Here is a 13,198-nt window from a genome sequence, read left to right on the forward strand (position 1 = left end):
CACTGGCTAGCAAAGTTTTAAACTTTTGACTACGAAGCATTTCGGTAAAGCACACAAAGCGCAAAAACAATCAATCGAAAGAACTGGAAATATGACTTGCCGAGGGAAACTTTACTGACCCGGTGCCTGGTTCCTCCGGCGAAGGTGCCACTAGCTGCTGTCCTTATAGGCTGCAGTCATCCCAGAGTTTGGTGCCAAAAAGTTTAGATGAATGGAGGCTCACTATTCATCAGTTCCTCTCGGTTTTAATGTGTAGATACTGAGCACGTTTAGACAAACTTGAAGGGCTTCTAAGCAAAATTTGCCTCTTCGATAACGTCTTTTTTTGCTGGGCAAAGGTCCATGGCTGCAGCCAGTGCAGCTCGCGGTGAATGGTTCCTATCATCATTTCGATACCGGTCATTCTTAAATCCACTACCTTTCAATCTCCAAATTACATCTTTAGTAATTTTTCATTCAGTTACCTTTGAACGAAAATGGCAATATGTTTTTGGGCTGTCGCCTGGTCGCAATGTCCCTTGAGTAGGGTTTTGAGCCATAACGGGCTTTGGTCTGTCAATTAGTAAATCGGCCTATCGCTGTTGATGTCTGTGAGAGTCCTACTGGCATAGTGTGTTATTTAGTGGATTATATTTGTTTCTCTTTTGATTTTCGGATCGAAAGAGTCATTCAGGTTGACAAGCTGAGTCATTGAGCCCCGCAAGCAAGTCAGCGCAAACTCCACCTGTCATGAATAGGGCGCAGAGCTACTTCATCATGCGATTAGTATAAAGAAGATGGAAGCCTCGCAAAGTCTAACGATCTGAAATACATGATCGTTATCCTTCGAGGAACTGTACATTCATTATTTTCACCAACGTTGAAGATCCGTTATTCGATATGGCCTCCTCACCGGAAATCCGCCCTGCGTCTTCTCAAGGTACTTACTTATAAAGACAGCTATTGGTCCCTCTACTAATTATCAACGTAGATGTTTCTATTGTCTTGAGTTTAATCCGTGCTGGCGCAGAAGAGCAAGCACCAGGAACTGTCGTCACTGCAACCGAAGACTCGCTTGCAAAGACACTCCACCTGTCAGACGTTACCGACTCTCCCGAATACCGTATCGGACATCCCATCTTAGCCTTCTCACCAGAAGGGAAACCTGCTGGACTATTGATATACTTCTTCAACTACACGACATGGGGAGCGGCTCCTGGAGTCTGCATGGAGGAGATTTATGTTGTCCCAGAATATAGACCTCACGGATACGCGCGGAAGTTGGTCGAAGCTATGACATCAGCGGCTAAGAGAGCGGGTTGCGTAAAGATGGAGTGGCTCTGTTTGAAGGACAACGCGAGAGCATTGAGATTTTACGAGAAGCTTGGGGCCAAGAGAATGGAGACATGGACGGTGCTGAAGGTTGATGAGGCTGGAATGGATCGTTTGCTACAGTGATTATAGTTGGCCACGCCCATCAATAAGAGAAGTACATATGTAGCCATGGATCAACAATATTACTCCCTCCGTTTCGGTCAACAACGAATAGCTTCTATACAGTAGAGATGCTTGTTATATCAAACACCAGAATCCTCCTGCTCAATCGATGACTCACTCTGGAAAGTACTCCAGCCATCGCAAACATCCGAAACATAGCTCGAAGTAGAGATATTAGCAATTTCACTTGAACGCTCGAGGAACTGCAACGCAAATCCCTCAGATGTATGCCAACCTAAAGTTTCACAAAGTCAACAATGTTGCGGATCTAGGGCCCACTTGACTTACCAATATGACAGTGGCAGAGCCAAACGCCAGGGTTGTCGGTCTCCCAAGCCATGACCAGATACCCGTTTGCAGGCAGCATCGCCGTGTCTCGTCGAGGAGGATTACTTGTGTTCAGGGTGATAGAAGATGAATAAGTACCCGTCCCTTGAGCCAAGATAAAGAAGTCATGTCCGTGGAGATGAATGGGATGAGGCACTGGTAGAGTCGTCTCAATCACGAAGTAAACCCATTGATTTCCCTCGCTGAGTTCAATCACCGCATCATCCGTCTCAAAGTCCGTTGTGTCACTGAGGACCTGGGCCAGTGTAGGGTTTGCCCAGTCCACCAACATACTGGTGCTGTTGAGCATCCACTTGAATAGACCAGCAGTGTTCTTGCCAACTGTAGCTGTCTCAAGATCGTTCCAGTTGGCATCTTCAACTGTCTTGGATATGTATGGTACGATGTTATCCGTCTCGTCGTCACAACCGTCAGTGTAGTCGTAGGCAGTAGTGGACGGCGTACCGGGGCTGTCTCCATAGTAGACGATGCCCTTGATGTTATCGGTGGAGTCGTTATCGGAGCAGGCGGCTTGTGGGATGGCGCGCATCCAGAAGTTGTCGGCGACGTCAGCTTGATCTGCAGTGACTATGATATCGTAGCGTTGGCCTATAAAGGTTAGTCAGTTCTAAAGGTGATCAAGTAAGAACACTCTCACCCATGCCCAAGTCAAGAACGGTGGTTTCGTATGGCTCGATAGGTACAAGGTCTGCTGCAATCACAGTCAAGGTATGATTGTCAATCGAGAACTTCCAGTGAGTGTCAACTGCTGCATTGACGAGTCTCATACGGTAAGAAGTGCCAGACTCAAAAGAGACATTGAAGCGAGTGCCTGTTTGGGAAGAGCTATCGTCGTTCCCGTAGACGTTTGTACCATTAATGAGACCATTGTCCAAAGTGGGAGGTCCATTGGTCTCAGCTGAGCTATACAGCTCGTCGACAGTCTGATGGTCCCAGTCATTAAGAAACACCATGCCGAGATCTTCATCATAGTCTGCCGTAGCAGGTCCGTTGATGATGATACCGCCGAAGATGCCTTGCCAAGCCTGCAGAGCCCAGTGTGAGTGATACCAAGTCGAGCCATACTGGGTGGCCTTCCAGGTATAAGTGACTGACTCCCCAACAGCAAGGGGGCATTGAGTGATGGATGAGACACCGTCATACTGGTTTGTGTAGTTCTGACGAATACCATGCCAGTGCATGCTCGTACCATTCAGAGAAGTGCTGAGAGAGTTTGTGACATGAATGACAACAGTGTCACCCCAGTCAGCAAAGAGAGTAGGTCCAGGGATAGTGCCGTTGACGGCCATGGCCGACCGAGAGTAACCATCAGGGGCAACAGTAACGTCTGTCAGCTCTAGCCAGTACTCGCGAGTGACGCCGGTATCTACAGCTTCAGTGCTGTAGTCCGTGTCAATGGAGTAGTCGCACCACTCTGAGCGAGTAGAAGCAGAGTTTCCACTGCAAGCGCGACGGTTTAGCTGGTGAAGGGGACTTCGAGCGTGAACTTGGCTGAGGCAGAGAATGCCAGCTGGAAGATATTGCTGGAGCTTCATTTCTGCCGACACAAGCTGGATCTTGGCCAAGGGCTTCAAATACACAGAATTATAATGCTAGAGGAGATGATAAAAAGATTTGAATGATTTTGTTTTTTATTTCTACTACTCCTCTACAGCTCATTCTTAAATATTTCAGTCCGGCCCTCGAGTTGTCCGTTTAGGAAGCCCATCTGCCCATTGTAAAACAGACCTATCATTCTACAAAAGGACATCTCGTGTCACGGACCTCTTACAAGAGGAGTGCTATGACAAGTCGTCGTCACTGCCAGATATGAAGCCTCGTGAAGGCACTCGGACGTTTCGCAGCTGCCGGGACGATCACGGAGGTTTACAACCACCGGCCGCCCACATTCCGTGCCATCCGCATACGCTTAAAAAGAACTTTAGTAGTGGATCGATCTCGTGAGTAGATAGGAAACACTAAAGAACAAATATGATTGGCTGGAGGACAAAATTATCGTCACACCGTGGCAGGCTGGTCCGTTCGGAGGATTCCAGGGACGTGAAGGGCTGTAGCTTGCCCCGTTTCCGCGTCAGCGTTTCGTCGGCAATAAGACCTCGAGATATCTATAAACGCTCCGTTATACCGATTACGTATTCAATAGGGCACCGTCTTGTGGGTTGACAGCCACAACACTCGTATCGGTTTATTAACGCGTCTTGTTATCATATAATCTGCTTAGTTGCCCCATTCTTCTCCATCACATCGACGATACAGTATCCTGAAAAATGCATCATCTTGAACTCACCACTTTTGCTGCGGTGCTCTGGGCGACTACAGCTACTGCAGCTAGCAATGCTGGTCCCTTTTCTCTTTACGCTTATGGAACTGGCGTCGGTGGCCTTCCCATCTTTTCTTCTGGTGGTATGTTGTTTATCCATCACTGCGTGAGACATGCTGATAGAAACGGTTAGATGAGGTCTTTGTTGGCAACTTCAGCAAAGTCGACGACTCTGAGGCAGCCCCAGTCCAGTGTAAGCAAACCGCCTTTCCAGCTTGAATCTTATTGACACCGCCCAGTTACCATAGGAGATGATGCATGGTATGCCTCTCCAAACACGACTGGCTATGCCAAAGGACGTGAGCCAAGCTGGTCCAACCTCACTTTCGCTGTCCCAGGACCATCTTCATCTTCTCATAGCGTCAAACTGCTCAATAGCACGGCCAATACTGACGGTTATGTATCCGATCTGATGTCCTACGGCACTTTTGTCATGGTCGAAGAGAACGGTCAAATGACTTCGCTCTGGTATGCCACGCCATCAGATGTCGATGGTGTTTATGTCATTGGGTGGAATGCGTCAGATACTGGCCGTTCTGACGATAAGGTCGCCATTACGCTGAAGATGACTCCGCCCTCAAACCCCAGGCCCATGGATCAGTGAGTCCTTGGATGGCATCTTGACCACAGGGTGTACTCTTGAGGGGTTATCCACGTCGCCCATGAGTTCTTACGAAGTAGTGGGGGAGCTTTCTTGCAACAGCGACGGGTTCAGAACAAACTTTCAATTCTCTAGCAGAGGTCTATTAGTCTGAGATCAATATAGAAATGGCCTGTGATAAGTACTGAAATTCCTATGCCCCAGCAGGCAATTGATGAAGCCTTGGGGACCAAGAAAGCCTCCAGTGCTCAGTATAGACGGTAGAAACAAGTGATTTAAAGGTCTTCGGAACATACTCAAAGTTCGTGCAATGCTTTTGCTATATACAAAAGATATCCTAAGTTTTTTTACTGACCCTTGAGGAGTGGTGATTAACATCACCATGGTTCGAGTCTTTATTACTGTGACCACTGTCGTATGAACTTAGCGGTATTACATCTCTCAACCGGTAAAGAGAGAAGAAGGCTACTGAGAAAAGTTTAAACCGGGCTAACCATCTGAATGTCTTGACGCGGTTAGTCTTGAGATACTATTGAAGTTTCGCACGTCACGTGTGAGACATCGAGCTGTCATACAGATAACAGCACAAATCTGTTTGTCCCTTGGCATTCAACTACTTCAAACATTTGTTAATATCTGCTACCGCTGAATATACAGCGTTTGTTTTGACTATGAAAGTTCCAAAGGCAGTTGGGTGGCCAACTCCGACAGCAACCCCGTCCCTGGGTACCGGTCGCATTGTCTTCACTGCCGGAAGTACTATCGTGATTGGTGCACCCGCTAAAGAGGTATTTGATATCATGGTTGACTTCAGGAGATATGGCGAGTGGAACACTTGGACTCCGAGACTCACATTCATCGACACTGAGGCTTCAGAAGCCGCAAAGCCAGAAGACAGAGGGATTCTGGAGACACTGACCTATGGCGGCGAGGACATGATGAAAATACCAATCGAGGTAATTTCTCATATATTAAAACAGCCATGGACTCTATCTGACCACGACGCAGATCCTGGCACTGAACTATGGAGAGCAGGAATGTAAACTGGCGTGGAAGAGCAATTACCTACCCTGGTGGGCTACAACCATTGAGCGGGTACAGACAGTCACTGCCAAGGGACCAGATACGTGTGAAGTCAAGAACTGGGAGTCGGTGGGTGGCCTTGCAACATACGCGACGAAGCTCTCGTGGGTATCGAAACAGCTTGAGACACCCAATGTGCGATACCTTGAGGAGCTTGCGGCTTTTGTGAAAGGTGATGCTACCAAGAAGGCTGCGCCCGCGAAGGCTTGATGATGATGCAATCATGCCTCGGGGCAATAATGAGGATGTGAAAAGAACAGGAAGCATGTGCGCTGGAGGCAAACAAAGATCATGCTACTCAAACGCTGCGACATCATGAGCAGCTCTATTGAGGGCTTTTCACAAGTACTAGCATTTGGGACACGGTGACAATCGCAGTTGAATCATATAATTCACGCAACAAAGGCATCAGATGACATTAAAACTAGGACTACATTATCATACTCATAAGCTTCTCCTCGTTAGACCCAATTTAAGAAGACTCCACATCCAGGCCTTTGGTGCTCTGGTCTTACTCCTCTCCGTCAGGCTCCTCGCAGTATTATTACTAGAAGAAGAAGAACCTCCTTCACCGTTATTATCCCAATGTCCCAGTACGTGTTCAAGCAACGTCGAGTTTCCAATCGAAGTGCCAAAGATATCCAGAAGGGAGCCTTGGTTGGCATCCAGCAAACCACCAAGGACATCGCCCAGCAGAGTGATCACCGGGAAGGTGAACCTGATATGCTTGTTATTTAAGACTCCTTCGATGTACTTGATGTGCTGACCACCAGCAATGGTAGTATTTCCTGTCGCGTTAAACTCCAGGTAGCCGTTGCCAAGAGGTCCTTTCTGCATATCGAGGATCTCAGAGAGGTTGGGAACCAGCTGGTCGAAGTAGAAGTTTCCGTCAAAAGGAACAGAGTTATTACCAGGCCAGAGTTGCAAGTCCCAGAGATTGATCAGACCGAGTCTAATGTCGCCTGACATGACGTTGAATGTCAGATTGCCAAGTCCGAGTCGGAGGACTCCAGAGTTGGGGATGTTCAGCATTCCCTTCATGTTGCTCTTTGTCGTGCGATTGGAGTTGAGATCAAAGTCTAGGCTCTTGAGCGCAAAGCCGTCAAGGTAGTTGAGAGAAGCAATGTCAACACTCTTCTTCAGACTGCGGTGATACTTCAGAGAGCCAAGCCTAATCTCAGGCTTTCCCTCCAGCGACAATTCAGCCTCAGGTTTGTCGAAGAAGACATTGAACCACTTTGTCAGTTCAGTCTCATTAGTCACCAGGAGTGTCTGGTTGGTGACAGTGACATTTGTGTGACTCTTGATGTGAACCTCGGGGAATTTGAGCTTCAAGAATGAGGACATGGGCTTCGTTTCCTTGCTATAGAGCAAGAGATCCACTGGTTTGAGAGTCGCAGCGATTGGCGTCTTTAATTGCGTCTCAATACTCATGTTTACTTCGGATGGAGAAATAACTTGTAAAGCGCCGCCGTAAATGGGTAGTTTCTGGTCATTGAGAATGTCCTGGATGATTGCGGGAATGATGACAGTGAAGCTGGGGCATTGTCAGAAGAGGTAGGTACTCAATTGATGGGATGAGACTCACAGTAGCGGCAGTAAAATGGCGAGAAGAACAGCGATAAGTAAGAGATACCACCATTTGTATCGCCAGAAATGACCCTTCACCTTTTGCCATTTGGTTGGGCCTGCAGCGACCTTTTCATCGCGAACATGGTCGTCAGAAGAGGCGTCGTTGCTGGCAGCATCAGCAGCGGGCGCGTTCTGTTCACCAGCAGCATTTGTCGTCTCTGCAGGCGCAGAAGTATCAGCGCCCGCCGCTGTAGGTTCTCTCTCAGAAGCCATTGTAAGTAATTGACTGAGACAACGCAATTGAATTGACAGCAAACAATTGCAATGGTCGCCAATACTTCAGAGAAAGAACGAGATGCTCCACAGACGACTCAGACTTAAGGCAGAACAGCGAGGGTCTTAGGCCAAGACCTGCCCTGAATTTGGTCGCCCAAGCGCGAAAGACGGGCCTCTAAAGTTATACCAGGGTACGCCAAACTATCGAATGCACTAAGCAGGCCCATCCCAGCTGGTGTCGTCCTGGAAATTCTGATCTGCAAGCGGGGTATAGCACTAAGAGACCGGGGGCCAGGATGTGAATACGAACCAGGCTCGAATCTGATAAGTGATGGGCAGAAGATCCGGCACATGATCACTTCCCCTCACTTTCTCTGCAGAGTAAAGTGTGTGCATCCAACAGGTTTGTCAAATCCCCAATGAGTCTAGTTTGCGATAGCTCCCATAGCTTTAGTTAGGCCTTCAACCGAAAGCCGAGAGAGATGCTTTGCATGTGTCAAGATTCTGGGGAACTTAGCTTAGCTCGGGGACTTGAATTGAAGGCCTGAAGGAAACGGTTTTGGACAGGGTTGCGAGTAAGTTACCGGCGAGCCAGGCTCCCACGTCTAGTCAGGTTACAGGCGGACCACGCCCCCCATGCTCTCCACTTCTGTAGGCCTTGTCACCCGCGACAAAGCAAGCAGCGGAGTCTCACCGAGACATACCGAGACAAAATGGTACCTTGTTGCGCTGATGGTGATAAGAGGCGTGTCCAGAACGGTCATCTACGCGAGTGCATGTCACCACCTTATCGGAATTGGCGCGTGTTGTTTTTCGCTCAATGACGCTGCTACGCGAATACTCCAAAGGAACGAGATCTAAACCGGCATGATGAATTGATGTTGCAGTGCGGCGTATGCCGACGGGTACTACTCTGCCATGCGCGAATCATCCGCTGTCTGTCTTATGCCAGGACAACTATAGCCACATCTTGCAAGCATATTCCCTCGATAACGCTCTTAGGTACGGATAAAGACAGTTTCATTATGGCACCGTAGAGTGCATTCATAGGGTATCGTATACGTCAAATATCCAAACTCATTAATACATGATTAAACCATCCCATCACATAACCACAATCATAACCCAATTATCACATTAAGACCGTCCCACTAGCTCCTTGAGTACCGCATGTACCAAGTCTCCAACTGTCGCAACAAGCTAGAAACAGAAGTTAGCATAGTTTCGTAGTAGAATCGTGATGTTTGACTTACAGGTGTCGCGTCTCCAATGAGTTCCGATACTTGGTTGACGAAGTTCTTGGTAAGGAGATCCTCAGCATTTCCAACCAAGCCGAGAAGACCCTTGATGGTCTTGGGGTTAAGGAATGGCACCACTGCATCGACAATGCCCTGGACATCGATCTTCTTGAGGGCCTTGAGCAGAGGCTTGGCAGCATCGACAAGACCAGTGAGATCCAGACCATCCAGCTCCTTGAGCAGAGGCTCGATAATCTCAAAGAGCTCCTCAAGGTCGAGCTTATTCAATTGCTCAATTAATGGTACTGCGCCCGAAATGAGGGTCTGCGTTTGGTTGACGAACTTGGCCGTGAGGAGATCCTCTGCGTTGTCAACCAGACCGACAATACCCTTGATGCTCTGAGGTGTGAGAAGAGGCTCAATTGCCTTGAGCAAACCATTCAGGTCAATGTCATCCAGAGTATCGAGCAGCGGCACAAGTTTGTTAACCAGCTTGACGAGATCGATCTTCATGAGAGCATTGAGAAGTGGCTTGACCTTCTTGATGAGATCTCCCAAGTCAATCTCGCCGAGGGCCTCGAGAAGAGGCTGGAGCTGTTTGATGAGCTTCTTGAGATCGATGTCGCCAAGCGCCTCAACCAGAGGTACGGCTTCACCGATGAGAGTCTGGGTCTGGTTGACAAACTTAGGTGTGAGGAGATCCTCAGCGTTACCAAGAAGGTCCATAATGCCCTTGACGCCCTTTTGTGAGAGTAGCGGCGCAAGCGCGTCAAAGATACCCTTAATGTCCAAATCGCTGATCTCGTCGAGAAGAGGTGACAGCTTCTTGACAAGCTTGACAAGATCGATCTTGCCAATCTCCTTCAGCAGAGGGCCGACCTGGTCCAGCAATTCGGGCAGATCAGCGTCCTCCAGTGAGGAGATCAGAGGAACAGCGCCAGAGATAAGTGTCTGAGTCTCGTTGACGAATTTAGATGTCAACAGGTTCTCGGCGTTATCAACCAGGCGCACGATTCCCTTGATCGAGTCCTTGGTGAGAAGAGGAGCAAGAGAGCTAAGGATGCCCTCGAGATCAAGCTTGCCGAGCATCTTGAGAAGTGGTTCAACTTGGTCGAGCAGATCCTCAAGGTTGAGCTTGGACACGCTAGTAATAAGAGGTCCAGCCTTGGAAATGAGAGACTTGGTCTGGGAAACGAAGTCCTTGGTGAGAAGGTTCTCCGCGTTGTCAAGCAGACCGATGATGCCCTTGATGGAGTCCTTCGTAAGCAGTGGCTGGACTGCGCTCAAGATGTCCTGAAGCTTAAGCTTGCCGACTTCCTTGAGGAGAGGGCCGACTTGATCGAGTAAACCAGCGAGATCCGCCTTGTCAAGACTGTCGAGAAGAGGAGAAGCCTTTCCGATGAGAGACTTGGTCTGAGAGACAAACTGCTTAGTAAGGAGGTTCTCGGCATTGTCGAGGAGTCCAACGATGCCGTTGATGGAATCCTTGGTGAGGAGAGGTGCAACGGCACTAATGATATCCTGAAGCTTGAGCTTGCCGACCTCTTTGAGAAGAGGACCGACTTGATCAAGCAGACCCTTGAGATCAGCATCATCCAAGCTATCCAGAAGAGGCGAAGCCTTGGAGATGAGACTCTTGGTCTGAGAGACAAAGTCCTTAGTGAGCAGGTTCTCAGCGTTACCCAAAAGACCGACAATACCCTTGATCGAGTCCTTGGTAAGAAGCGGTGCAAGCGAATCGAGGAGACCCTTGAGATCAATCTTGCCGAGGCTGACCAGGAGCGGGCTGGCGTTGGAGATGAGCTTCTTGGTGTCGGATACGAAATCCTTGGTCAAGAGACTCTCGGCGTTACCCAACAATCCAACGATGCCCTTGATAGAATCCTTGGTGAGGATAGGTGCAAGTGCGTTCAGAACGCCAGCGAGATCAATCTTCTTCAACTCGTTGATGAGAGGACCAGCGCTGGTAAGGAGAGACTTGATGTTCTTGACGGTCTCCTTATCGAGTAGATCTTCAGCGTTGTTGAGAAGGCCAACGAGACCCTCGATGGCGTCCTTCTTGAGAATGGGGCCAAGTGCATCGAGAATGCCCTTGATATCGAGATCAGACAGCTTGTCGATGAGAGGTGAGGCGCTAGACAACAAGGTCTTGATGCTCTTGACGGTCTCCTTGGAAAGGAGATCCTCGGCGTTGTTGAGCAGACCGACGAGGTTCTGGATGGCTTCTTTCTTCAAGATGGGGCTAAGAGCATCAAGAAGACCCTTCAGGTCGATGTCAGCAAGCTTGTCGATCAGAGGAGAAGCTTGAGACAGTAAAGTCTTGATGCTCTTCACAGTCTCCTTCGACAGAAGATCCTCCGCATTGTTCAATAGTCCAACCAGGCCCTGAATGGCTTCCTTCTTCAGGATCGGGCTGAGAGCATCAAGGACGCCCTTCAGATCGATATCCGAGAGCTTGTCGATCAATGGTGATGCTTGCGACAACAAAGTCTTGATACTCTTGACAGTATCCTTGGTCAAAAGGTCCTCAGCGTTGTTCAAGAGGCCGACGACACCCTGAATAGCCTCCTTCTTCAGGATAGGGCTCAACGCGTCCAGAACACCCTTAAGGTCAATATCAGAGAGCTTCTCAATCAAGGGGGATGCTTCCGTAAGAAGAGTCTTGATACTCTTAACAGTATCCTTAGTTAATAAGTCCTCTGCGTTATGGACCAGTCCACCAAGTCCTTGAATGGCCTCCTTCTTAAGGATGGACTCAAGGCATCAAGAACGCCCTTGAGATCGACATCGTTCAACTTGTCGATCAGTGGAGCCGCAGCACCGATAAGGTCTTGTGTCTGGTCCACAAACTTTGGTGTCAACAGAGTCTCGGCGTTCTTCAGCAAGCTCAAGATACCCTTGATAGAATCATCCTTAAGGAGCGGCTGCAGCGCTTTGAGGACTTCTTCAAGGTTGAGCTTGGTGAGTTGCTCGAGAAGTGGGGCGATATCCTTGATGATGGGGGAGACTTCGCCGAGAAGACCCTGGATCTCATCGACGGTCTTGGCGGTGAGAAGATCGCCGGCGTTCTTGAGTAGAGTGACAATGCCCTGGATGGATTCCTTCTTGAGAAGTGGGTCCAAAGCTGATAGAATGCCCTCGAGATCAAGGCCGGTGAGCTTCTTGAGAAGAGGAGCGAGCTCGTCGAGAAGAGGTGAGACGTCACCAATGAGGCCCTTGGTCTGCTTGACGAAATCTGGTGTCAAGAGGCTCGCGCCATTGGTGAGCAGACCGTCGATGTTCTTGAGGTTGCCGTCGGTGAGAAGCTTGAGAACCTTGGAGACGATACCAGCGATATCGACATCCTTGAGCTGATCGACAAGGCCCTTGAGGTCGAGTTCGCCAACAAGATCCAGCAAAGGACCTGCTTTCTCAAGCAGACTTCTGATCTGGTTGGGTGCGGGAGGCTTCAATGTGGCTGCGAGATAGACCATAGCATCGTGGAATGCGTCAAGGAACTCGGCTGTTAGGAGATTCTTGAGGGCTTTGAGAAGATCTCCCAACTCGCCGAGGGCGTCTGTCAATCCCTTGAGGCCATCGCCGAGGTCGCCGAGACCATCCAGCCCAGGAATTGAGACAACGCGACTTGAACCGCCGCTATCTGAGTCTGAGTCGTCATCTGATCCAGACCCTGAGCTAGAGCCGCCAGATTTTGAGCCAGAACCCGAAGTAGTATTTTGTCGCCTTATCAGAACAGGCGCGCGAGGAAATCGATCACTCTTGAGAAGTGTATTCAATTCTTTTAACGCGTCTGTGAGTTCTGATCGCGGTACAAGCGCGAGGTTATGCTTCTCCAAAAGCTCAACCAATTGGCCCGAGAGCTCTGGTGCGGAAACAGTCTTTGGCTCAGGGGCCGCAAGACTAAATGGCGCAAGCACCGAGAGGAGCACCGTTGAGAACCTCATAGCGTGACAATTGAAAGAGAAGATGAGATAAGGAAACCAGAGTGAACTGTCTCACTATCACAGCTTGACTTGAGTTGACTTGTACTGTAGCGAGGAGAAGGGGGGGACAAGAGATAATCAGGCTGCCAAGGGTTCGTTTAAAGGAGGCTCTTTATCTCAGCCAGTCAACACACACGGATTTGCTTTTCGGGAGCGTTGCAGGCACTCCACAGCTGTACCCCAGAAATCATGGATGATACCGCGGCAGGGAAATTGGTGCTGGAGGGGTAGCTGTGACGATCCCTGCTGTTCTGGCCAGGAGGTGGTGAGCACCCCTGTACCTCGCAAACTATTGCGCTTT

The 13,198-nt window shown here is 49.2% G+C and overlaps 6 protein-coding genes across 6 annotated transcripts; 3 read left to right on the forward strand and 3 right to left on the reverse strand.

Moving 5' to 3' along the window:
* Window positions 1-757: 757 nt before the first annotated feature.
* On the forward strand, window positions 758-1,578 carry FVEG_17121 (hypothetical protein). The gene is made up of 2 exons (XM_018906387.1): window positions 758-919; window positions 971-1,578. The coding sequence occupies exons 1-2, from the start codon at window positions 880-882 to the stop codon at window positions 1,435-1,437; spliced, it is 507 nt and encodes a 168-aa protein (XP_018759613.1). The 5' UTR covers window positions 758-879; the 3' UTR covers window positions 1,438-1,578.
* FVEG_11854 (hypothetical protein) lies at window positions 1,557-3,359 on the reverse strand (the record flags this gene model as incomplete). Its single annotated transcript, XM_018901174.1, has 3 exons — window positions 1,557-1,711; window positions 1,765-2,412; window positions 2,462-3,359. 3 exons carry the CDS (start codon window positions 3,357-3,359, stop codon window positions 1,557-1,559), a joined length of 1,701 nt encoding a protein of 566 aa, XP_018759612.1.
* A 732-nt stretch (window positions 3,360-4,091) lies between these two features.
* On the forward strand, window positions 4,092-4,748 carry FVEG_17120 (hypothetical protein; the record flags this gene model as incomplete). The annotated part of the gene is made up of 3 exons (XM_018906386.1): window positions 4,092-4,227; window positions 4,278-4,337; window positions 4,384-4,748. The coding sequence occupies 3 exons, from the start codon at window positions 4,092-4,094 to the stop codon at window positions 4,746-4,748; spliced, it is 561 nt and encodes a 186-aa protein (XP_018759611.1).
* Window positions 4,749-5,416: 668 nt separating this feature from the next.
* FVEG_17119 (hypothetical protein) lies at window positions 5,417-6,104 on the forward strand (the record flags this gene model as incomplete). The annotated part of the gene is made up of 2 exons (XM_018906385.1): window positions 5,417-5,701; window positions 5,754-6,104. 2 exons carry the CDS (start codon window positions 5,417-5,419, stop codon window positions 6,036-6,038), a joined length of 570 nt encoding a protein of 189 aa, XP_018759610.1. The 3' UTR covers window positions 6,039-6,104.
* Window positions 6,105-6,200: 96 nt separating this feature from the next.
* Window positions 6,201-7,830, reverse strand: FVEG_11852 (hypothetical protein). The gene is made up of 2 exons (XM_018901173.1): window positions 7,417-7,830; window positions 6,201-7,365 (listed from the first exon to the last, which is right to left on the reverse strand). Exons 1-2 carry the CDS (start codon window positions 7,671-7,673, stop codon window positions 6,273-6,275), a joined length of 1,350 nt encoding a protein of 449 aa, XP_018759609.1. The 5' UTR covers window positions 7,674-7,830; the 3' UTR covers window positions 6,201-6,272.
* Window positions 7,831-8,813: 983 nt separating this feature from the next.
* On the reverse strand, window positions 8,814-12,858 carry FVEG_11851 (hypothetical protein; the record flags this gene model as incomplete). Its single annotated transcript, XM_018901172.1, has 3 exons — window positions 8,814-8,876; window positions 8,930-11,582; window positions 11,627-12,858. The coding sequence occupies 3 exons, from the start codon at window positions 12,856-12,858 to the stop codon at window positions 8,814-8,816; spliced, it is 3,948 nt and encodes a 1,315-aa protein (XP_018759608.1).
* Window positions 12,859-13,198: the final 340 nt, after the last annotated feature.

The sequence above is a fragment of the Fusarium verticillioides genome, chromosome 4 (assembly GCF_000149555.1).
Source record: "Fusarium verticillioides 7600 chromosome 4, whole genome shotgun sequence".
Taxonomy (NCBI): Eukaryota; Fungi; Ascomycota; class Sordariomycetes; order Hypocreales; family Nectriaceae; genus Fusarium; species Fusarium verticillioides.

What these genes read in the sequence shown, in the direction of transcription:
- FVEG_17121 (XM_018906387.1), top strand. Translation starts at nt 880, where the DNA reads ATGGCCTCCTCACCGGAAATCCGCCCTGCGTCTTCTCAAG. An exon ending in CCGCCCTGCGTCTTCTCAAG is followed by an intron (nt 920 to 970) that starts GTACTTACTTAT and finishes TTATCAACGTAG; the next exon opens with ATGTTTCTATTGTCTTGAGT.
- FVEG_11852 (XM_018901173.1), bottom strand. Translation starts at nt 7,673, where the DNA reads ATGGCTTCTGAGAGAGAACCTACAGCGGCGGGCGCTGATACTTCTGCG. An exon ending in GCCATTTTACTGCCGCTACT is followed by an intron (nt 7,366 to 7,416) that starts GTGAGTCTCATC and finishes ACAATGCCCCAG; the next exon opens with CTTCACTGTCATCATTCCCG.